At 43.0% G+C, this 25,290-nt stretch overlaps 1 protein-coding gene across 1 annotated transcript in view; it reads left to right on the top strand.

Annotated features, from left to right (window-relative positions):
• The window catches only part of LOC142315335 (unconventional myosin-If-like), a 279,905-nt gene that overhangs the window by 215,247 nt on the left and 39,368 nt on the right, over positions 1-25,290 (top strand). Inside the window, exon 20 of the mRNA XM_075352538.1 lies at positions 4,217-4,331. Within this exon, the coding sequence (XP_075208653.1) occupies positions 4,217-4,331 (115 nt within the window). The remainder of the gene's footprint in view (positions 1-4,216; positions 4,332-25,290) is intronic.

The raw sequence follows: 25,290 nt of genomic DNA, 5'->3' as shown, positions 1-25,290 counted from the left end.
TTGGTGAAATATTGCAATGAGCCGTAAATTTCATATGCAAGCTTCCTTAAACCTGTCTTTAAGCTAACCACAAGTTTCCGGCAAGTGGAACTGTAAATGTTACTTCCTTTATCTTAAAACTGCTTCAAGACATGTATTCTTTGGTCATCATATTGGCCCTCCAAAGGACATCTCTTTGATACTGAATTATTGATAGGTCAAATAATATCTGGGATCACTCCTATCTTTTGATTATGATTCCTATTTAATTACATTCAAACTTCAGTCATATCACATTGGTATCACAACAATGCTGAGCTGTGACGTGAGATGAAAATCAGCCCAGTCACTCAGGGCCAATCACTTCAATTCTGGAAGTTGACGTGACATCACTGGACATTAGAGGCCACTGCAGCCCGGGTCACATGATGGGGACAGAGCAGACAGCAATAGCGATGCTCAGAGACAGAATTGGCAACAGAAGTGATTTGGAAAAAGCCTTAATTCTCAGTTTTCTAGTGATATGGCCAATATACATTGTAGTGGACCACTTCTTTAAGTTGATTCCATGTGCTTGTAGTGCCTCCGGGGGCATATCACCTAATAGGCATATCCGCTTGTCAACTAAAAATGCTACAAGCAGCCAGAATAATGATGTCGTTTTTCACTCTGCTGGATAAAGGAAATAAAGGAATAGCATAGAAAATGCAAACGGAGTGGTTTATTCTACATGTTTCAAAGTGATGTTCACTTCTTCCTTAGGAAAGCCACCAAGTTCAAAACCTTGAGTAATCAACCAAGATGGTGAGAGGTGATGACAGTATAATTAGTGTAACCATCCTACTTCTGTTTCTACTCAAATGCTTGCTGCTCACAATCAAAAAGGAAGCTTTGCATGCGGACCAAGTGGAGACGGAGAAAGTACACAGGCTCCCACATGCTTGCATATCCTGACTGCTTGCCCTAGAAATGTTGCCATTTAGGCTTCTGGACTCGGACCCTTTCCACAATCTCAGGCAGGCGGCTGGCCTGCAGTACTCGGTCCCCAGCTGCCACTATATTTCTTTGTGTGCTGTCTCCGTCTTATACCAGCACATGTCCCATAGCATCACCTGTGCCCTGACCAACGCAGTGAAATTACAGCGGAAGCATACCTATAGAAGAACTGTAAACCAATATACTCTGCCTATATGCCCTAATCTAAAACTATCCCTACTCTCGCATCCATCCCTGCACTGATGGCAGATAACAACAGTATTAATAGCTAATAGAATAGTTGTAGGCCTGAAAAGAACTTCTAGCTTTAGGTTGCAGCAGAAAGGACTGTAGGGCTAGAATCCCTGCCTACATGCCTTCAAAACAATATCTCTTCTACAGCTGCTAGCTATACACTTATCGCAGCTAACAGCAGTATCATTGGAGAATAGAATAGATTTGAAGTAGCCCTAAAAAGGACTTTTGGTTTAATGTAGCAGCAGCAAGGTCTGTATAGCTATAATTCCTGTCTACATGCCTCTAATACACTATTCCACCTCCAGGAGCTTGCACTACACGAAATGCACCTAAGAGCGTATTATTGGATAATACAATAGTTTTTTTTACGTTGCAGCAGCAAGGTCTGTAAGGCTAGAATCTTGGCCTACATGCCTCTAATACACTATTCTTTCTCCATCAGCTTGCCGTATACTAAATGCAGCTAAGAGACATATTATTAGAGAACACTGGGGGACTTGAGCATGGCGCCCAAATACCAGGATACTTGATCGAGTATTAAGCGTCTAGAGCATGCTGATGCTCGATCAAGTACCGAGCAGGCTCACCTATAACTAGTAAAATCACAATAATCACAACAAATTACTATTGCATACTTTAGTGTTGACACCTGAATTAAAAATTGCAGCAGAAAAAAACATAGCATTTATGCAATGTAGAAACACGGCTAACATTTTCATAAATCTCCCCATGTGATAAAATACAGCATTCCCCCCATCATCATTTTTTTTTTCTATTTCATTTGTTGTGTTGACTGTCAATGGAGCTGTGTGAGGGCTTTTTTTGTGCACCAAGCTGTAGTTTTATTGATACCATTATTGATACACCCGACATATAAAGTTTTATTATTGCATTTTTGTGGGGATATGCGATGTACGAAAAATGGCAATTCTAGCATATTTTTTTTTTTTTTTATCTTTTTAGCATTTAAGGTACACTATAAATAATTTTATAGTTATATAAATCAAACTTTAAAAAAAATAGTTTTTTAATTTTTGTATTTTTTATTTAATTTGGAAAAATGGTGTGTTTTAAACCTTTTATATTTCAGATTCTTTAAAACATTCTTTTGAATTTTATTTTAACTCCCCTTTAGGGACTTGAATCTGATACAAGCTTGATTGCTTATAATATATATTGCAGTATTGCAATCTAAAGGGTAATTGACAATCTAGATGGACTAGACTAAGGGGCACTTTGCACGCTGCGACATCGCAGGCCGATGCTGCGATGCCGAGCGTGATAGTCCCTGCCCCTGTCGCAGCTGCGATATCCTTGTGATAACTGCCGTAGCGAACATTATCGCTACGGCAGCTTCACATGGACTCACTTGTCCTGCGACCGTTGCTCTGGCTGGCGACCCGCCTCCTTATTAAGGGGGCGGGTCGTATGGCGTCACTGCGACGTCACACGGCAGGCGGCCAATAGGAGCGGAGGGGCGGAGATGAGCGGGGTGTAAACATCCCGCCCACCTCCTTCCTTCTGCATATCCTACGGAAGCCGCAGTGATGCCGGTAGGAGATGTTCCTCGCTCCTGCGACTTCACACACAGCGATGTGTGCTGCCGCAGGAACGAGGAACAACATCAGACCGTCGCGTCAGCATAATCATGGATTACGCCGACGCTTTACCGATGATACGATTACGACGCTTTTGCGCTCGTTATTCGTATCATCGAGCCTTTACACACTACAATGTCGCATGCGATGCCGGAAGTGCGTCATTTTCAATTTGACCGTGCGATGTCGTAATGTGCAAAGCCCGCCTAAGACTAAGATGTAAGTAAATAGGGGCATTCAATAGGCCTATCGTAACTCATTGGTTTCCAGCAATTGTGTGGCAGGAAGGGCAGATGGAGCTGATATGCGAGCACACCGATAACCAGAACATTTCAAGGTGTTGTCAATGATTTTCAAACAAACTGTTCGCTGCTGCTGTAGGTAGAAAACCAGCTGTATAACCCGGTAGCCAGGTATGGCGCAGGCTCAAATCCTAAGCCTGCTTCATATTCTGCGCACTTGACCTGTGATGAAAATTTATTTTACAGGTAGTTAAGCATATAATCCTGAATTATAAGACATAAGGGACAACAGCAGTTGTCTACTTTCAGGAAAGTAAGCCCCAAACTGTGTAAAATACCGTACATAAAATAAACTCTGCAGATATAGGGTTAATCTACAGATTAATAAGTATGTTAGAAAGGTACCCGACCGCTGTACTAAACATGCAGCTTCTGGCAGCCGCCAGCTGACAAACATGAAGGCGTTCCAGCATGGAAACAGAATGCCTTGGCACTTTGACTGGCATCCGGCTCTGTACTGATGCACTGCACCATGAGCTGTGAAAGTGTTCGGATCTACTTCTTACTCACAGTGTTGTAGCCAGTCCAGGCATGCTTGTATGACCAAAATCTTGCAGCTCCTGGGTGTAACAGTTTTGGCAACATGGTGGCTAAGTGAGTAGAACTGTGGCTATGCAGCATTGAGGTCCTAGGTTTAAATCCCACCAAGGACAACATTTCTGATACTGATGGGGAATTTAAGGGGTAAGTTTTCTCCTTGTGGAGAGGGACATGCCAGGTTTGGCATGCCAGTGTGAGGAGACTTAAACGCTGTGCTTCTCTGGGAAATGAAATATGCAAACTGCCTCTTCAGAGAGAAAGAAGATTGGAACTCTAGTGCCACCTATTGAAAGTAAGGAGAAAATTTACCCCTTATATCTTGTATCCTAAGTCATATGGTAAGACTCATTAAAGGGTCGATATTCACTTTTAGAATTGCTGTTTCCAGTAGGTGGCCCTAGAGTTCAAGTCCTCTTCCCCTACAAAGAGGCAATTTACATATGTAAAGTGCTGTTAAATGAATGGTGCTATATAAATGAGCATAAATAATAAGATCATTTTATCTCTTTAAAGTCTTATTTTCTGACCTTCTATTAATCTATTGAGTTTTTTTTATTTCTGTAGTTATTCCTATTGGAGGAAATGAGAGAGAGAAAGTTTGATTCATTTGCCAGAACCATCCAGAAAGCTTGGAGGAGATACATTGCAAAGAGGAAATATGAGCAGATGCGGGAAGAAGGTACAAGACCATAAGAATGTAGACCAATGTATTTACAGACAAGGTTTTCCTTATTAAAGGGGTTGTCCAGTGTAAAATGATAAGTCTGCAGTCTTTCTATGTAATTGTGAGATTTGCATGTTCCCAGCCAGAATCCAACTAGTGGGCGTGGCCTCGTTCAATGCAAGCATATGGAGTGGGTATGTCCGACTAGTGGATGTTGCAGTTTAGTGGGCTCAACATTGGTCAATACATTTGTATTGAGCAAGGCCACGCCCACTGGTTGGGTTGTGGCCGGGAGCATGAATATCACAGAATTGCGGGCACATGACTGCCGTTCCCAGCTCAGAAACCGATATATGTACAACGAGGATTTATAAGTTTGCAGTCACATAGAGTGACTACAGACTTCCAGTATCATTTTAGACCTGATAAACCCTTTAACTATTTTACATTTTAGGTTTGTGTCACATGTACCATATATATAACAAGCTAAAGAAAAAGGCTTTGTTTTTGTTTATTTTTTTGCAGTAGTTAGCTATACAGTGTCTTGAAAAACTATTCATACCCAGTGAACCTATCCACATTTTTTCATATATTTTATTGAGATTTTATGTGTCATACCAACACAAAGTAGCAAGTATTTATGAAGTGTAAAGAAAATGATACATGGTTTTCTAAATATTTTAAAAAATATAAATCTGAAAATAGTAAAGAGCATTTGTATTAACAGTACTTTGTAGGATCACCTTTTGCATCTAGTGCTGCAAGTCTTTTGGATATGTCACTACAAGCTTTGCACATCTGAGATTTTTGCCCTTTCTTCTTTGTAAATTATCACTAGCTCAGTGAGATTGGATGGAGACATGTGCGAACAGCAAATTTCAAGACCTGTCACAGATTATCACTGGGATTTAGGTCCAGGTTGTCACTGGGCCATGCACGCACGCACGCACGCACGCACACACACACACACGGTTTGATCTAAACCATTCCATTGCAGCCCTGGCAGTATGTTTAGGGTTGTTGTCCTGCGGGACGGTGAACCTACACCCCAGTTTCAAGTCTTTTGCAGCCTCTAACAGGTTTTCCTCCTTGATTGCCCTGTATCTAGCTCCATACATCCTCCCATCAACTCTGAGCAGCTACTCTGTCCTTGCTGAAGAAATGCTTCCCCACAGCACATGGCTGCAACCTCTGTATTTGATGATAGGGGTGGTCTTTTCAGAGTGATCCACAGTTAGTTTCCTGTCATACATAGCATTTGCATTTAGCCCCAAAAGTTCTACTTTGGTCTCATCAGAACAGAGCACCTTCTTCCACATGCTCTCTGTCTCCCCTACATGGTTTTTTACAAAATGTAAAAGGGACTTCTTATGGCTTGCTTTCTAAAATTATTTACTTCTTGGCATTCTTCCACAAAGGCCATAACGCAACTAATAGTTGTCCTGTGTACAACACTCCCACTTGAGCTGTGGATCTCTGTGGATCCTATAAAGTGACCTTGAGCCTCTTGGCTGCTTCTCTAATTAGTCCTCTTCTTGCTTGGGATGTCAGTTTAATTGGACGACAATATTTTGGTAGGTTTACAGTTGTGCCATTTTCTTATTTTTGGCTTATGGTTTGAACAGTGGGATATTCAGAGCTTGTGCTATTATTTTTTTTTATAATCTAAACCTGCTTTACTCTTCTCCACAACTTTATCCCTGACCTGTCTGGAATGTTCCTTGGTTTCTGAGTCCTTTACAGAACAGCTGTAGTTATACTAAGAATACGTTACACATAGTTGGACTCAATTTACTAATTATGTGACTTTTGCAGGCAATTGGTCACTGAGGATTTTATTTAGGGCTATCATACTACAAGTAGTTGAATTCAAATGCATCTTAATTTTTTTAGATTAATAATTTCAAAATATTTTGAAAATGTCACGGCACAGACTGGGGACAGTCCGACAATAGCCAAACCACACCAACAGCGGTCACACCACAACAAACAAAAGGTACACTGGGGACACTTTAACAAAGGTGGTCCATAGCGCTAATGAGAGGGAAAATAGACAACTCCTCACCTTACCTGCCACTGTGGCCTGCGCTCCTAGCCAGTCCTTATACAGGTTCCTCACCTGTTGCCGAGCAGGAACCTGAAGCCTGAGATAACCCTACAATAGTCCCTGACTATGGAGTGGGCAGGTAAAGGGTGCTAGCCCCACCACTGCACAGAAAGAACACACCAGGAAAGGAAGACAAAGAGGGGGAAGATCCACACGAGGTCCCATGATAATTCCTGCTACATATCTGAAGTCACAGCTCGCGATCATGGTACATGACCGAATGCTGTGAGGTTCAAGCAGAAAAGGAATGAGCTGAGCAATCAGCAGTGATGTCACTCAGGTTATTTGCAGTCACAGCGGAAGGTTCCCACGGGCCTCCACCTATGACCACAGGTAACCTGACCTCAGTAAACTCAGGTTCACAGACCTGGCAGAAAACTGCTTCTTTTGCCAAAAGATGCAAATTTGGTGCTGACATTTTTACACCATATTACTGCACCCAATCTACACCTCCTGGAAAAAAAACGCATCATTACTGCATCATACCGCATACGGTTTTGATGCTTTATTTTGCCCCAAAGATGCAAAAAAAAGGTGTTGAACCAATTTTGGAGCAGTTTTCTGCCAGGAGGCGCAAATCTGTTGCTGGAATTTATACACCAAATTCCTGCATCAAATCTGTATCTCCTGGCAGAAAACGCTACCAAAACGGCATCAAAACAGTTTTTGTGCATTTGTCAAGAGATGCAGATTTGCTGCTGAAATGTATACAGCATATTCCTGCACTAATCTACACCTCTTGCCAAAAAAATTGCATCAAAATCGCATAATAACGCATTCTGATGCGGTTTTTTTTTAACAGAAAGTACGAATAAAAATTAAAAAAATTGGCATAGGGTCCCTCTATATTATGATACCCAGCACAGATAAAGAATACAGCTACAGGCTGTAGCTCCCAGCCATGCACTTATCTTAGCTCTGTATCAAAAGAAGAGGAACCGCATGCAGCTCTTTTTTTTTTAATTATTTAAATAATTAATGAAAAAAACAGTGGAGTCCCCCCAATTTTGACACTCAGCCATGATAAAGCCAACAGTAATATATACAGGGCACTCCTGAATTCAGAAAATATGATGATTTTTTTATTATTTCATACTCAGTTTAGTCAAGTCAGAGGTTGCGGCCCATACATGGCCTTCATCAGTAACTAGCACCTGAGATGAATAGAGATAGATTATAGTTTCACTCTTTTCATTGGCAGTATTTGGAATGCTAGCAGATATGTGACTGGGATCTGCAGCCTGTTATTTCTGCCATGGGCAGTTGAAGTAATGCTATTAGGAGAGTCTCTGTGGTTTGCAGCTTGTCATTAGCAGTATCCACTGCTGTGTGTGATAAAGCCAACAGCTGGGGGCTGGTATTTTTAGACTGGGGAGACCCATGGTTATTGGGCTCCCCTCAGCCTAAAAATAGCAGCCTGCAGCCACCCATTAGATGCAATAGTCCCGGAATTTTACCCGGCTCTTACCAATTGCCCTGGTGCAGTGGCAATCAGGGTAATAAAGTTTTAATAACAACCTACAGTTGCCACTAAGCCCTATATTAGTAATGGTACGCATCTATGAGACTCCCCCATTACTAATCTGTAAGTGAAAAGAAAAAACACAAACACCAAAAAAATCCTTTATTTGAAATAAAAGACAAAAAAGCACCCTCTTTCACCACTTTATTAACTCCCAAAACACCCCTGCAGGTCTGGTGTAATCCGCACAAGGTTCCACGATGATCCTGGCTCTGCTACATCTGAACTCATAGCGCATGGCCGTAGAACAATAACTACCCGCTGTGAGCTTCCGGCAGAGACTGGCTGTGAACTTCCGGCAGAGAGTGAGCAACGCAATCAATGTTGATGTCACTCAGGTGATTTGTGGTTACATCACAACCTCCACTTGTGACTGCAAATAGCCTGAGTGATGTCCCCGCTGATCACACATCTCACTCAGTCTCTGCCTCTGCAGTTACAGTGGGCGGTCATTATTCTTTGGCTGCATGATATAATTTCAGCTGGAGCAGAGCTGAATCATTGTGAGACCTCGTGTGAATTGCGTCGTACCTGCAAGGGTGTTTTGGGGGTTAATAAAGTGGTGTCTTTTATTCCAAATAAAGGATTTTTTCAGTGCTTGTGTTTATTTCTTTTCACTTATTGATTAATAATGTGGATCTTACAGACACCTGCCATTACTAATCTAGGTATTAGTGTCAGCTGTGGGCTGTCATTAACCTCTTATATTACCCCGATAACTACTGCACCAGGACAATTGGGAAGAGGCGGGTAAAACGCAGGGCTTGTGACAAACCTGGGAGGCTGCAGGCTGCTATTTTTAGGCTGGGTGGTGGCCCAATAACCATGGGCCTCCCAGTCTGAGAATACCAGCCCTCAGCTGTTGGGCTTTATCTTGGCTGGGTATCAAAATTGGAGGGAAACCGCATATTTATTTCAATAGTTTAAAAAACAAAAACAAAAAAAAACTGCATGTGGTTCCTCTTATTTTGATACACAGTCAAGATAGATGCACATATCATCTGTGATTGGAAGCAGTCAGAAACGCTATCACTCAAGGTGGGGGTGCATCTGACTCCAACCAATCACAGATGCCAGTGGGTGAGGAAAGCAGTGCATATGCAATGAACGTAATACGTTGCCCCGGAAGTAAATGTGCAGCCGCGGAAGCAGTGTACAGCCGTGCCGAAGCCTCGGTAAGTATATTGCGCCTACTACTATCCCCCTATCCCTTCAGCCAACAATTTTAATCACCGGATTATGGTCCTCATAGCCTTATATGGGGACCGGATTCTGGCCCATAACCGGATTTAAAAAACTAATCATCGGGATCTGACGGTCCTGGTTATCTGCGAGTCCACCAATCACTATATACCACATAAAATAAAAAAAAATACATTTAAGTTTGTGGGTGTAATGTGAAAAAATTTGGAAAAGTTCATGAGATTGAATACTGTTTCTAGGCACTGTATAGGAAAGTGAATCAGACTACACTGTGTGCAGAATTATTAGGCAAATTGTATTTTAGAGGATTTTTTTTTATTATTGATCAACAACTATGTTCTCAATCAACCCAAAAGACTCATAAATATCAAAGCTTAATATTTTTGGAAGTTGGAGTGGTTTTTTTTTAGATTTGGCTATCTTAGGAGGATATCTGTTTTTGCAGGTAACTATTACTCTGCAGAATTATTAGGCAACCTAATAAAAACAAAATATATTCACATCTCACTTGTTTATATTCACTAGGTAAACCAATATAACTGCACAAAATTTAGAAATAAACATTTCTGACATGCAAAAACAAAACCCCAAAAAATTAGAGACCAATATAGCCACCTTTCTTTATGATGACACTCAACAGCCTACCATCCATAGATTCTGTCAGTTCCTTGATCTGTTTACAATCAACATTGCGTGCAGCAGCCTCCCAGACACTGTTCTGAGAGGTGTACTGTTTTCCCTCCCTGTAGATCTCACATTTTATGAGGGACCACAGGTTCTTTATGGGATCCAGATCAGGTGAACAAGGGGGTCATGTCATTATTTTTTCATCTTTTAGACCTTTACTGGCCAGCCACACTGTGGAGTAGTTGGATGCATGTGATGGAGCATTGTCCTGCATGAAAATCATGTTTTTCTTGAACGATACCAACTTCTTCCTGTACCGCTGCTTGAAGAAGTTGTCTTCCAGAAACTGGCAGTAGGTTAGGGAGTTGAGCTTCACTCCATCCTGAACCTGAAAAGGTCCCACAAGTTCATCTTTGATGATACCAGCCCATACCAGTACCCCACCTCCACCTTGATGGCATCTAAGTCGGAGTGGAGCTCTCTGACCTTTACTGTTTCAGCCTCAGCCCATCCATCTGGCCAATCAAGAGTCACCCTCATTTCATCAGTCCATAAAACCTTTGAAAAATCAGTCTTAAGATATTTCTTGGCCCAGTCTTGACGTTTTATCTTATGTTTTTTGGTCAAAGGTGGTCATTTTTCAGCCTTCCTTACCTTGGCCATGTCCCTGAGTATGGCACATCTTGTGCTTTTTGATACTCCAGTAACGTTGCAGCTCTAAAATATGGCCAAACTGGTGGCAAATGGCATCTTGGCAGCTTCACCCTCAATTCATGGGCAGTTATTATGCGCCTTTTTTGCCCAACATGCTTCTTGCGACCCTGTTGGCTATTTGCCATGAAAAGCTTGATTGTTCAGTGATCACACTTCAAAAGTTTGGCAATTTCAAAACTGCTGCATCCCTCTGCAAGACATCTCACAATTTTGGACTTTTCAGAGCCTGTCAAATCTCTCTTCTGACTCATTTTGCCAAAGAAAAGGAAGTTGCCTAATAATTAAGCACACCTTATATAGGGTGTTGATGTCATTACACCACACTCCTCCTCATTAGATGCACATCACCTGATTTACTTAATTGGTAGTTGGCTCTCAAGCCTATACAGCTTGGAGTAGGACAACATGTATAAAAATTATCATGTGATCAAAATGCTCATTTGCCTAATAATTCTGCACACAGTGTATTGTTTCCTTAGGGGTAGTTCAAACGTATTTTCAGTCAAGATGCTGTCCATGTGCTGAACAAAAAGCCCACTGACCTGCCAATAACCACTGTGTCTGTGCACATCAACATTCTTTCACACGGACTGATGGTCTGCAATTCTGAGTCTGGTCTGCTTTAAAGCCCCCGTCACATTTAACGACTTTCCAGCGATCCCGACAACGATATGACCTGATAAGGATCGCTGGTAAGTCGCTACTTGGTTGCTGGTGAGATGTCAAACACTCAGATCTTCCCAACAATGCAGCAACAATACAGCGACCGTAGCACCTGTATAACGATCTAAGTGGTACGTGTCTGAGCTCTGAGTCGTCATCGAGGTCATTGGTAAGGCGTCAAACACACCGATGCATCCAGCCCAGCAGGACCTCGACGATCAAAAAATGGTCCAGGCCATTCCGACACGACCAGCGATTTCACAGCAGGGGCCTGGTCGCTGCTATGTGTCAAATGTAGTGAGATCGCTAGCGATCTCGCTATGTGTGAAATTACCTTAAGGAAAAAACTAGAGCATATCAATAACAGGTAGCTCTTGCTCTCATCTACTATGTAAACAACCACATAGGGCTACACACATCATGTCATGACTCATGTCCACAATCTGCCCAAGTTTTAGGGGTACTTTGCACATTGCGACATCGCTACTACGATATCGTCGGGGTCAAATCGAAAGTGACGCTCATCCGGCACCGGTAACGACGTCGCAACGTGTAAAGCCTAGATGCACCGATAAACGATCGCAAAAGTGTCGAAAATCGGTGATTTGTGTAGCATCTGTTATTTTCATAATGTCACATCAATAGGAGATACGATGTCGTTCCTCGTTCTTGCGGCAGCATACATCGCTGTCTGTGAAGCCGCAGGAGCGAGGAACATCTCCTTACCTGCCTCCACCGGCTATGCGGAAGGAAGGAGGTGGGCGGGATGTTTACGTCCCGCTCATCTCCGCCCCTCCGCTTCTATTGGCCGCCTGCTATGTGAAGTCGCTGTGACGCCGCACAACCCGCCCCCTAAGGAAGGAGGCGGGTCGCCGTCCAGAGCGACGTCGCAGGGCAGGTAAGTGCGTGTGAAGCTGCCGTAGCGATAATGTTCGCTATGGCAGCTATCACAAGATATCGCATGTGCGACGGGGGCGGGTACTATCGCGCTTGGCATCGCTAACCGATGCTAGTGATCTCGCAGCGTGCAAAGTACCCCTTAGTTTGGCCCTCTGAACAGCACTTTAAAAGGAGTCTGTAAGCACTATCTCCAATCCTCAGCTCATTTCTTTGATTGACACATGCCTTCTAGAGCCAAAGAAAGGTGGAGATAGAGGGATAACAAGTAGGTGTGAAGGCGTACTGAAATATTTGGCCAAGCCATGATGCAATGAGTGCCTGTACTTTTTTTGTGCAGTCATTGTTTGTCGACAAAGTCCCAAGTGCAAACGATCAGTGTTTACAGCGTTTTGGAAGCAGCGTGTTTTCTCAGTGGATGGGATTTCTAGAAATCCCGTTCCCACTGTGCTTCTTTTCTATACAACGGAATCTGACCTGCAGCATGACTTTCCTGAACTGCAGCATGTCAATTTATGCTGCGGAGCCGCAAGTGTTCTCAGCAAGAGAACACTGAAATATGCTGCTCCAGAATCCTGATTGTGGGCACCGACCGCTGCATTCTCCCGTGGAGAACACAGGCGTCCCCTGAAGAGGAATGACACTACGTCTAGAACGCAGTGTCTTCTGATCATGTGCGCATACACTAATAGGAATGGAAAAATAGAAAAAATATGCCCGCTCACTGGTGTCGTCTATCCCCAGATCACAGTCCAAAGTCATCCCAGGAGTCCACTCAAGGAGATGGGAGAGCAACCCAGCACAACGGCCAAATAGAAGAAAAAGCGAACTCCAGCAAAGAAAAGCTCCAAGGTAGATATAAAACTTCACCTTTATTTCTTGTTTAAAAGTATTTAAAAATAGGAAACTAGCAATGGCCATGATGAAGGTGGTATACCGAAACACGTAGTCTTGTTAAAATATTCTTTGTCTACATGTCATTCTGGGTTTCCTATTTATAAATACTTTTTACACAAGAAATAAAGGTGAAGTTTTATATCTACCTTGGAGCTTTTCTTCGCTGGAGTTCACTTTTTCTTCCACACTAATAGGAGAGTATAACCAACGTCAAACCAGAATAAAAATTTCCAGACTTTGCTGAATTTTGTTAAAATAGTGATAACAGAAAAATGCATTGATCAGCAGGCAGAAATATGTTTCTCTGGTGCGTAGCATCCTTAATCATGGTGAACTGAAAGTTTCTCAGTAGTGTTAAATAGACTGAAGTTCCGGCGAACACATCGGTATAAGAAAAGGAAGTAATAAATAGCTCTCCTGTGACCCGTAAGGAAATGAAAATATGAAATAGTTACATTAGCAAATTGTAACCCTTATATAGAGCTCAATTTAGTGCACTGCTCAGACACTGAGATTCTGTAAAGATAACAGGGGTCCTGCAGAGTGGTTGAGAAAGACCATAGCACATGACTCACATAATAGAATTACCCATGGCCAACACTGCCAGACAAATAAACCATAGGAAAAAAGTGGACAACAACTATACAAAATACAAATATATACATAGTACAAACATAGCTGTAGCAGTGGCTATGTTCTGTCCTCCAGAGGACGTTTTCTGAATTTGTGAACTAGCTTTTCTCCTTTATCTGTTACTATAATCCACAAATCCCTGCTTGTACTGAAATCTCCCACTACTAAGTACATGCTAAAGCGCTTAGTAGGGCTAGGAGGGTGAGAGTGAGTTTAGCCTATGAATACACTGGATTCTCTTACTGGAGTTTTAAAGGGGTTGTTCACTACTAGGACTAAACTTAAACTTGCTGACATGGAGGACAGATCAAGGGGATATAACATCCACCTCAGAGGCATACCGGAAACAATAACCACATGTAGTCTACGTGAATACTTGGTGGATCTATTCTCTGCACTTGTCCCACGTGTGGAACAACTGGTCTTGACCATGGACAGGCGACACAAACTCCCTAAGCCGAAAATGGTCCCTGCTTCTGCACCTAGGTATGTCCTTGTCTGTGCCCATTCCTTCTGCATCCAAGAAAAAATACTATTCTTATCACGTAATGCCTCAAATCTACTAGTCCCATTTTGTAATGTACAGCCATTTTCAGATCATTCCACCACAACCCTCTCTAAGAGAAGAGCTTTTGCCAACGCCACCAAGATACTACGTGATCATGGAGTCCAATACAAGTAGGGCTTCTCGTTAAAATTAATTATTTCCAGACAAGGATCCAAGCACGTGGTATTGTACCCAGAAGAGGCTCTTCAACTGTGCAAGTCTTGGAATTTTGTTTTGTTGTCCCACAACATCCCTTCTGGCAGACCTTCATCCCTATGAGTGCAGGAGGAATGGTCACCAGTCCCAAGTCAACACAGACAGGTCACTTGAACTCTCCTGTAAATAGATGATAATAGAGCTCTCCTCTGATGGGTGCTGGTATGTGTGCTAAGCCATGTTTCTTATCTTTATTGCCACTATATGACGGTGGTTAGAAGCTCTCTGAAAAAGGACCGGTTCAGGCATGTTGAACTTTTGTTTTCCTAATCTTTTTTGAACGCTAAAGGCCCAGTCACACTAAACATCTTACCAGCGATCCCAACAATGATACAACCTGATAGGGATCGCTGGTAAGTTGCTAGGAGGTCGCTGGTGAGATGTCACACTAAGCGGCGCTCCAGCGATCCCACCAGCAACCTGACCTGGCAGGGATCGCTGGAGCATCGCTACACGTGGAAGCATGCTGCACTTGGTAACTAAGGTAAATATCGGGTAACCAACCCGATATTTACCTTGGTTACCAGCGCACACCGCTTAGCGCTGGCTCCCTGCACACCTAGCCACAGTACACATCGGGTTAATTACCCGATGTGTACTCTGCTACGTGTGCAAGCAGCAGGGAGCTGGCTTCTGCGGACGCTGGTAACCATGGTAAACATCGGGTAACCAAGAAGTCCTTCCCTTGGTTACCCGATATTTACCTTCGTTACCAGCGTTCGCCGCTCTCACACTGCCAGTGCCGGCTCCCTGTTCCCTGCACTCCTAGACACAGTACACATCGGGTTAATTACCCGATGTGTACTCCAGCTATGTGTGCAGGGAGCAGGGAGACGGCACTGACAGCTGAGAGCGGCGGACGCTGGTAACGAAGGTAAATATCGGGTAACCAAGGTAAGGGCTTCATGGTTACCCGATATTTACATTGCTTACCAGCGTCCGCAGAAGTCGACTCCCTGCTCACTGCACATTTAGTTGTTGCTCTCTCGCTGTCACACACAGCGATCTGTGCTTCACAGCGGAAGAGCAACAACTAAAAAATGGTCCAGGACATTCAGCAACAACCAGCAACCTCACAGAGGGGCCAGGTTGTTGCTGGATGTCACACACAGCAACATTGCTAGCAAGTTGTGCCTCAGCAGCGATGTTGCTAGCGATGTTGCTTAGTGTAATGGTACCTTAAGCCTCAGACTATTTTGTTCTGCTTATCTTCCCTCTGAGGCCACAACCCTCACCTAGCCTAGGACCTCTTGACTTTAGGCCTGCTCCTGATTCTCCTCTTAACTGACTTTATCCCTGTCTCTAACCCTTTTTTCTGAATTTGCTGGTTATATACTTTCATGTTTTGGTCTGTAACCCTTCTTTTTCTAGGTACCCTCAAATACTTTGGATGGCGAACTTAGCTCACCTTAATAGTAATGTTATGTTTATATGCTTTGTCAAGGTAAAGATTTCCTCACATGCTTATTTTTCAGACATGCATTAATCTTTGTGTCATTATCTGTAAGCATCCCCCCTAATCTCCCAAATGGTGTTTAAAATACTCTCACTTAACGCTAAAGACCTCAACTCGCCATTTAAGAGATTTCTGCTTTGGAAAGAAGCCACCTAATCCAAAGCTGACATCGTCTGTTTGTATACAGGAGTCCCACCTTAACTCTAGTGACCTGGAAAGATTAAAGCACAAACACTTCTCACATATCCTTTCTTCTCCAGCACAGACGAGAAAGGAGGAGTTTCAATAGTGGTTAGGGATTCTGTTGCTTTCTCATTGGTAAAACAAACTATTGACCCAGATTGTAGATTTGGTATTTTGAATTACTCAATCAACAACTCCCCATACACTCTGGTTTCTCTTTATGCTCCTGATATTCGACAATGCAGTGGTGGTGCGCTCTATTTCTGGAAGAAAAAAGGTAATAAGACTTCAGCTTACCATAGGCAACTGCGCTCCAGGACTTGCAGGTGCTCGTGGTCCTTCAGGCTGGCCAGGCTGGTATATAAGTGAGAAGAAGTGAAGAGTGGACCCAGCACCACAATCCAGTATATTAAAAAATCAAAAATTTATTAGGTATTAAAAAATCCAACGGATCCAAAACTTGAGAGAACATGCATAAGGGCACCTTACGCGTTTCGGACAAAAAGTAAAAACAAGGTCTTAACCATAGGTGACTTTCCATACATCAGACACATTTTAAATACTCAAAGACAAACTCCCAAATGAGCACCAGAAGAAGGAATGCCCATGCTCCTCATTGGGGGCAGGGTGAGACAGATCAGCTGAAAATGTTACTAATCAAATACTGACGGCTAGCAAAAGACATGCGTTTCCATATATGTGCATATATACATATGTGTCCTCATGCGTATGGATATCAAAATGTAATCTGTTAAATTTAATATAATGAAAAATATATACGGTGTATATGTATATATGGATATAAAAATGGGAATAAACAATATCTATAATGAGATAACTACATATAGACACTCATGCAAACATATATATCCGCGCATGTGTGTCAATACAAAATCATAATATATATCGCAGAGTTGAATGATAATTCAGACTATTAGGATATCAGGCATCTAGTTTTTGATCCACTTGGCCTCCCCATAGAGGAGTAGCTGGAACCAGTTTCCTCCACGTTGTGGGTGATCAATCCTTTCAATGCCAGAAATTTTAAGGTGAGTAAAATCCTCTTCATGATGTTCCTTAAAATGTTTTGTCAATCCGGACATCGATCTGTGTTTTTTATTCTGTTCAGAAACCGCATGGTGTGAATATGCTGGAATAATTGTATGTTCCGATATGCGTTTTCGTAGAGTTCTGGAAGTACATCCTATATAATATCTGTTACACAAGGAACAGGTTGCTTTGTATACAACATGCGTAGTGGCACAATTGATAAAGGAGGTAATATTGTATGTATTGATCTGATTATCCCTGAAGGAAGTAGCTTTCTCCATAAAGCAACATAGATGACAGCGGCTGGTTCCACATTTGTATGATCCAAGTGTTTTGAGCCATTTGTCCTTAGGTTTTTCTGATAAATATAAACTAGGAGATATAATATTACCGATATTTCTGTTACTCCTTGCTACTACATTTACTCCTTGTGCCAAAATTTTGGCCAACGTGGGATCGTGGTGTAGCATGGGGGTGAATTTGTAGACATTTTTTTTTAATATTATCAAAGTCCTTGCTATAAGGGGTGGAAAAGGGGATTTTATTTTTCCAGTCTCTGGACTGGAAGAAAATAGCAAGATTTAATAGAATTATAGCGGTTATTTAATAAAAAACGGAAATATATTCTTTAAATATTTTCTTTAAATAAATATTTATATATATTTATAAATATAAATAAATATATATATATAAATAAAAATATATATATATATATAAATATATATAAATAAATATATATATATATAAATATATATATATAAATATATATATAAATATATATATAAATATATATATATATATATATATATATATATATATATATATATATAAATAAATATTTATATATTTAAAGAAATATTTTCTTTAAATACATTTTCGGACTATGTGTGTGTGTAAAGGGACATATGAAATCATTATTTTGAAGTGCAAAAAGCATGCGTTTTAGTAGTTCAAAACGCATGTTTTCTGCACCTAAAAAGCAGGTAAAACGCTGGAATTTTGATGTTTCTTGGTTACTCCCTGTTTCTCATTGACTTCTATGTTATCTAAACGCACCTCAAATGGCAAAAACAATTAACATGCTGCTTTTTTAAATGCATGGTTTTTGCCACAAAATATGCAAATTAAACGCAGCATTTTGAACTGCATGGTGGGCACAAGAAATCCCTATTTCTCATTAGCTTTGCTGGGAAATCAAAACGCAGCCATTTGGGCACTAAAAAGGTGCAGTTGAAAACGCTGCAGAAAAGCATGAAAAAACGCACCGTGGGCACATAGCCTTAAGCCTGCTTTACACGTTGCAATTAGTTGTACAATCGCTTTTGCGATGTGACACGCCCAGGCTGCATACGGGATCTTATGAGATTGCACGTAGGTCGTTCATTTGCTGTCACACGTGCGTTAGTAGTCTATGTTAAATTGATCAATTTTGTGTGCAATCCTTTAGATCATGTGTTCTGTGACGTATGCATTGGGCACCTTTTTTTTTTTTTTTTTATTTATTGACTTGGCAAGCGTGTGTAATGTGTAGGGATGTGTTTTTACTATGTCATCTGCCTTTCAGCTCTGCTACATGGCCGCTGACAGCAGACACAGACAGCCATGTAGCAGAGCTGAATGGCCGCTGACAGCAGACACAGACAGAGCCGCACTGTCAGAATGAACTCGGGTGAACCTCACCCGACTTCATTGTCATGCTGCGGCTCAGTCTGTGCCGCGTCCTGATTAGCGGTCACCTGTGAAGGACTCACCGGTGACCGCTAAACTCCTGAGTAACTGAATTGAGCAGCCCTCTCTCATATACTCACCGATCCCCGGCGCTGCACGGCATTCACACTGCTCCGGCGGCTTTTACTGTTTTGAAAAAGCCGGCCGCCCATTAAACAATCTCGTATTCCCTGCTTTCCCCGCCCACCGGCGCCTATGAATGGTTACAGTGAGACACGCCCCCACGCTGAGTGACAGGTGTCACACTGCACCCAATCACAGCAGCCGGTGGGCGTGTCTATACTGTGTAGTGAAATAAATAATTACATAATTTAAAAAAACGGCGTGCGGTCCCCCCCAATTTTAAAACCAGCCAGATAAAGCCATACGGCTGAAGGCTGGTATTCTCAGGATGGGGAGCTCCACGTTATGGGGAGCCCCCCAGCCTAACAATATCAGCCAACAGCCGCCCAGAATTGCCGCATACATTATATGCGACAGTTCTGGGACTGTACCCGGCTCTTCCCGATTTGCCCTGGTGCGTTGGCAAATCGGGGTAATAAGGAGTTATTGGCAGCCCATAGCTGCCAATAAGTCCTAGATTAATCATGACAGGCGTCTATGAGACATAAACACACACACATGAAAAATCCTTTATTAGAAATAAAAAACACAAACATATACCCTGGTTCACCACTTTAATAAGCCCGAAAAAGCCCTCCATGTCCGGCGGAATCCAGGATGCTCCAGCGTCGCTTCCAGCGCTGCTGCATGGAGGTGACCGGAGCAGCAGACACCGTCGCTCCTGTCACTTCCACACAGCACCTGAAGACAGCCGTGCGATCAGCTGAGCTGTCACTGAGGTTACCCGCTGTCACTGGATCTAGCGGTGGATGCAGCGGTGGCCGCGGGTAACCTCAGTGACAGCTCAGCTGATCGCGCTACTCACCGCCGCTCCTCTCACCTCCACGCAGCAACTGAGGTGAGTAGCGCGATCAGCTGAGCTGTCACTGAGGTTACCCGCGGCCACCGCTGCATCCATCGCTGGATCCAGTGACAGCGGGTAACCTCAGTGACAGCTCAGCTGATCGCGCGGCTGTCTGCACTTGCTGCGTGGAGGTGACAGGAGCGGCGGTGTATTCTGCAGCTCCGGTCACCTTCATGCAGCAGCGCTGGAAGCGACGCTGGAGCATCCTGGATTACGCCGGACATGGAGGGCTTTTTGGGGCTGATTAAAGTGGTTAACCAGGGTATATGTTTGTGTTTTTTATTTCTAATAAATGATTTTTTCGGGTGTGTGTGTTTATTTACTGTAATTTACAGATTAATCATGGAAGGTGTCTCAGAGACGCTTAACATGATTAATCTAGGACTTATTGGCAGCTATGGGCTGCCAATAACTCCTTATTACCCCGATTTGCCAACACACCAGGACAAATCAGGAAGAGCCGGGTACAGTCCCATAACTGTTGCATATAATGTATGCGGCAATTCTGGGCGGCTGTTGGCTGATATTGTTAGGCTGGGGGGCTCCCCATAACGTGGAGCTCCCCATCCTGAGAATACCAGCCTTCAGCCGTATGGCTTTATCTGGCTGGTTTTAAAATTGGAGGGGACCGCACGCTGTTTTTTTTAATTATTTCATTATTTATTTCACTACACAGTATAGACACGCCCACCGGCTGCTGTGATTGGGTGCAGTGTGACACCTGTCACTCAGCGTGGGGGCGTGTCTCACTGTAACCAATCATAGGCGCCGGTGGGCGGGGATAGCAGGGAATACGAGATTGTTTAATGGGCGGCCGGCTTTTTCAAAATAGTAAAAGCCGCCGGAGCAGTGTGAATGCCGTGCAGTGCCGCGCCGGGGATCGGGGATCAGTGAGTATATGAGAGAGGGGGGGAGAGGGATAGACTGACATGGACAGAGAGAGAGGGACAGAGATAGTGACCGACTGACAGAGATTAGTGAATGACAGACATTGTGAGGCGCTTCAGAACGCAGCTTTTCAGCTGCGCTCTGAAGCGGACCTTTCTTAAGCTGCGGTGCAGAGCGCACACCTGCGCACATAGCCTCAGACACCAAAATCGTATGAGGGATGTCACACGTTACAATTGACTAGGTTCGTGCAACAAAACGCTCAATTCTAGACAAAGATACGATGTGTTTGCGATCAACGGTTTTGCGTTCAATCCTGATCGCACGTAAATGTCGCACGCAGATACCTCACAAACTATGCCGGATGTGCGTCACTTACAACTTGACCCCAACGACGGATTGTGAGATATATTGAAGCGTGTGTAGCGGGCTTTAGTGTGATTTGTATGACTACTATGTGCATGCAAAATGGTATTCCCACTGATTGGCTTTCTGTATAGCACAGTGTGAATGAAGCCTGATTCTGTTCCCATTAATGTGATGTCAAGAAAGGGTGCGGTATTTGTATAACAATCAACGGTGAACTGCAAATTTAGATTATTGTTGTTTATATACTGTTTGAATTCATTCAAGATAATATCAGTATCTTGTAAACCCCTTCCTCTCCAGATCATGACTAAGGGGTACTTTGCACGTTGCGACATCGCTAGCATCGGCTAGCGATGTCGAGCGCGATAGTACCCGCCCCCGTCGCACATGCGATATCTTGTGATAGCTGCCGTAGCGAACATCATTGCTACGGCAGCTTCACATGCACTTACCTGCCCTGAGACGTCACAAGGCAGGCGGCCAAGGGCGGAGATCAGCGAGACGTAAACATCCCACCCACCTCCTTCCTTCCGCATAGCCGGTGGAGGCAGGTAAGGAGATGTTCCTCGCTCCTGCAGCTTCACACACAGTGATGTGTGCTGCCACAGGAATGAGGAACAACATCAAATCTCCTATTGGTGCGACATTATGAAAATGACCGACGCTAAACAGATCACCGATTTTCGACGCTTTTGTGATCGTTTATCGGCGCATCTAGGCTTTACACATTGCGACATCGTTACCGGCGCCGGATGTGCGTCATTTTCAATTTGACCCCGAAGATATCGCAGTAGCGATGTCACAGCGTACAAAGTACCCCTAAATCGTCGACATATCTCGCATACCATTTGATTCTGGAGAGGAAGGGGTTATTGGGTGTGTGAATGCAATTCTCTTCCCACCATGACATATATAGATTAGCAAGGGAGCATGAAAAACTCGCTCCCATGGGACACCCGTTAATCTGCAAACAAAATTTGCGATCAAAACTAAAGAATTTATGTTTTAATAAAAAGTCAGCCACTGATAATATGTATTCCTTGTGTGTCAATTCCAGATCATTAGAGGTATTCAAGTGGAAAGTAAGAGCTAAAATGGCTTTGTCATGGGGGATACTAGAGTAAAGATCTGAAACATCGCTAGTGACCCAAGAATAATCAGATATCCAGTCTATGGTTTGAACGACCTGCAGTAAATGTTTTGTATCCCGAATATATTCGGTTGTTTCTTTTACCAGGGGTTGTAAAATAATATCGAGCCAGCTGGATAAACGGCTAGTTAGAGAACCTGTACTAGCTACCACCGGACGAAATGGAGGTGGAAATATGTCATCTTAGAAAATTTTAATTCTCCTCCTAATCCAATTTGGTGCCTCAATACATTTATGTTAAACCATTAAAGATTTCTTTCTTACCAATGATAACCAGGAGGTCATGAATACTACGTTGTGGTGCGCCCATAAGGCTAATATTCGGGGTCATTTGATTAAGCAAGCGGCACATAACAAAAAGATTAGGATTATATGGAGATACAGAATAAATTAGCTTCCATTAATAGGCTTAATAAAATTTATTTTTCTCAAACTCACCAAACAGAAATTTCCCAGCTTCATTCCCAACTCCATGAATTAGATTTATATAAGCACAAACCAAGTTTTAAAACAATTAAAAATGTAATTTTATTGGCAAGGTGGCAAACCCAGTGCTCTTCTAGCAAAGCAAGTAAAATCCTGACAGGTCAAATATAGAATCCCGTATATATCCCTCCCCAACAATGTTAAACTCATAGATCCTCACGATATAGCTAATTAATTTGCTACGTACTATAGACAGCTGTACAATTTAGAAGAGGACCCAAGTGTGCCACAACCAACCCCAGATGGCATTTCTAGCTTCCTGAGTAGAATCAATCTTCCAACTCTTAAGGCCGCTTTACATGCAACGACATCGCTAACAAGATATCGTTGAGGTCACGGAATTCGTGACGCACATCCGGCGTCGTTAGCGATGTTGTTGCGTGTGACACCTACGAGCGACCGCTAACGATCCGAAAAACTGCAAAAAACGTTGATTGTTGACACGTCGTTCCTTTCCCAAATATCGTTGCTCATTTTGGACGCAGGTTGTTCGTCGTTCCTGAGACAGCACACATCGCTACGTGTGACACCCCTGCAACGACGAACAACAGCGTTCCTGCGTTCTCCGGCAACGAAGTTGGAGTTACGTTAATGCGGCTGCTCTCCGCTCCTCCGCTTTTATTGGTGGCCCGCTAATTGACGTCGCTGTGACGCCGCATGAACCACCCCCTTAAAAAAAGGTTGTTCGCCGCCCACAGCGACATCGCTAGGAAGGTAAATCCGTTTGAAGCGTCCTAGCAATATTGTTCGCCACGGGCTGTGATTTGCCCGTGATGCACAAACGATGGGGGCGGGTCCGATCGCTAGCGACATTGCTAGCGATGTCACAGCGTGTAAAGCGGCCTTTACAGATAAGCAACTGAACAATCTTTCAGTGCCTTTTACCTTAGAAGAAGTCTCCAAAGTAATTGACGAGCTGAAGCTCCATAAATCCCCTCTCTAACAGCTACAGTATTACAAAAAATATTAGCTCCTCCTCACCCCCTATCTAACCAGAGTCTTTAACCAGGCATATTTTGCATGGGAAATGTTTAAAGCTCTGATTGTTACCATTCCAAAACCCTGGAAAACGGCGAACGTGCCAGCTAATTTCCTCCCTATATCCCTTCTTAATACAGATTTAAAGCTATGCGCCAAAATGTTAACTTCAAGACTTTTGGACATTCTGCCTACTTTGATCCATAAGGATCAAGTGGGTTTGGTGAAAAACCGACAGACTAGTGATGGTACGCAGCGATTTATTAATATTATTTCTAAAGCAGAGGCTGACCAGACGCCTTCTCTCCTCCTTGGGTTGGATGCGGAGAAGGTGTTTGATCGTGTCCATTGAGGGTACTTGGACCTGGTTCTTCAGGGGTTTGGGTTCTCAGGCCCCATTCTATGGGCAATTAAGGCACTATATTCCTTTTCCTTCAGCGCAGATTTATACTTCAGGCGTTGTGTCCACCTCTTTCTCAACTTCCAATGGTACACGTCAAGGGTGCCGATTGTCCTTGATATTTACCCTGGTAATGGAGCCCCTGACCCAGACTATCCAGTCCTCTCTGGATCTCTCTGGTTTATGTGTAGGACCCACTGACCAGCTTATAAGCCTTTTCGCAGATGACGTTATTTTAAGCATCACCAATCCAGCGGCCTCCCTTCCTACCATCTCCCGTATTCTTAGTGATTTTGGGAAAATAAGTTACTACACAATCCATGCCTCCAAATCCCTGTTCTTGGTATTAAGGTTCCAGGCCCCCTCAAGAAGAACCTTCAAAACTCCTTTCCTTTCATCTGGGCAGAGGAGTCTCTCCCCTATTTAGGGGTCCTCCTAACGTCACCAATTAAAAATTTAGAGATTATTAATTATAAGTCCCTCAAACAAGATCTCCAGATAGACATACAAGGGTACAACAAATTTCCTCTGTCCTGGATTAGTCATATATCTATTACTAAATGATGCTCATTCCCAAAATAATCTACAACTTTCGCAACCTACCAATACTGCTTTCCTCTTTAATGTTAAAACATCTGAAAGCTTCTCTAATGTCTTTTATTTGGAACTTTAAGAGGCCAAGACTATCCCGGAAAGTTTAGTTTTTGCCAGTGGAACAGGGAGGGCTGGTGTGCCCCAATATCATACACTACTATAGTGCATCGCTCTTGGATCACTTGAGAAACTGGTGGTCTAGTGACACCTTAAAATTGTTCGTGGAGTTAGAAAACCAGCTATAGGGGTTCTCTCAAGCCTCTTCCTTGATGTGGGTAGCAAGATTCTCCAAAGACCCTCGGTCCTCTTCCTTACCAATGATTCAAGCCGGCTTGTCGACATGGTTGAATAAAGAGATAGGGTTGGGTTTGGTGCCACTCTGTTTGTCTGAAGACGCTCTTGAGGTAATTAAATATATTATTCCCTCTATCAACGTAGGTGGTTGGATTGCAAAAGGTATCCATAAGTTGGGTAAACTGATGCAGTCGGAAGCTCTACTACAACCATTTTCGTATATATCACAAGCTTATGATCTTCATGGTAGAGATTTCTTTATCTACTTGCAGCTGAGCTACCTTATCACTTCTTTAGCTAAACAACCTCAACCTCTCAAGTCCCTGTATGAACATTATTTTCTTTCCAACAGAGACTCCTCCAAGGTCACTTCCAAAGCATACATCGTTCTTTCCCCTTGCCCTT

The sequence above is a fragment of the Anomaloglossus baeobatrachus genome, chromosome 1 (assembly GCF_048569485.1).
Source record: "Anomaloglossus baeobatrachus isolate aAnoBae1 chromosome 1, aAnoBae1.hap1, whole genome shotgun sequence".
Taxonomy (NCBI): Eukaryota; Metazoa; Chordata; class Amphibia; order Anura; family Aromobatidae; genus Anomaloglossus; species Anomaloglossus baeobatrachus.
Note: the sequence above shows the minus strand (reverse complement) of the source record. Positions and strands in the feature narration are given on the sequence as shown.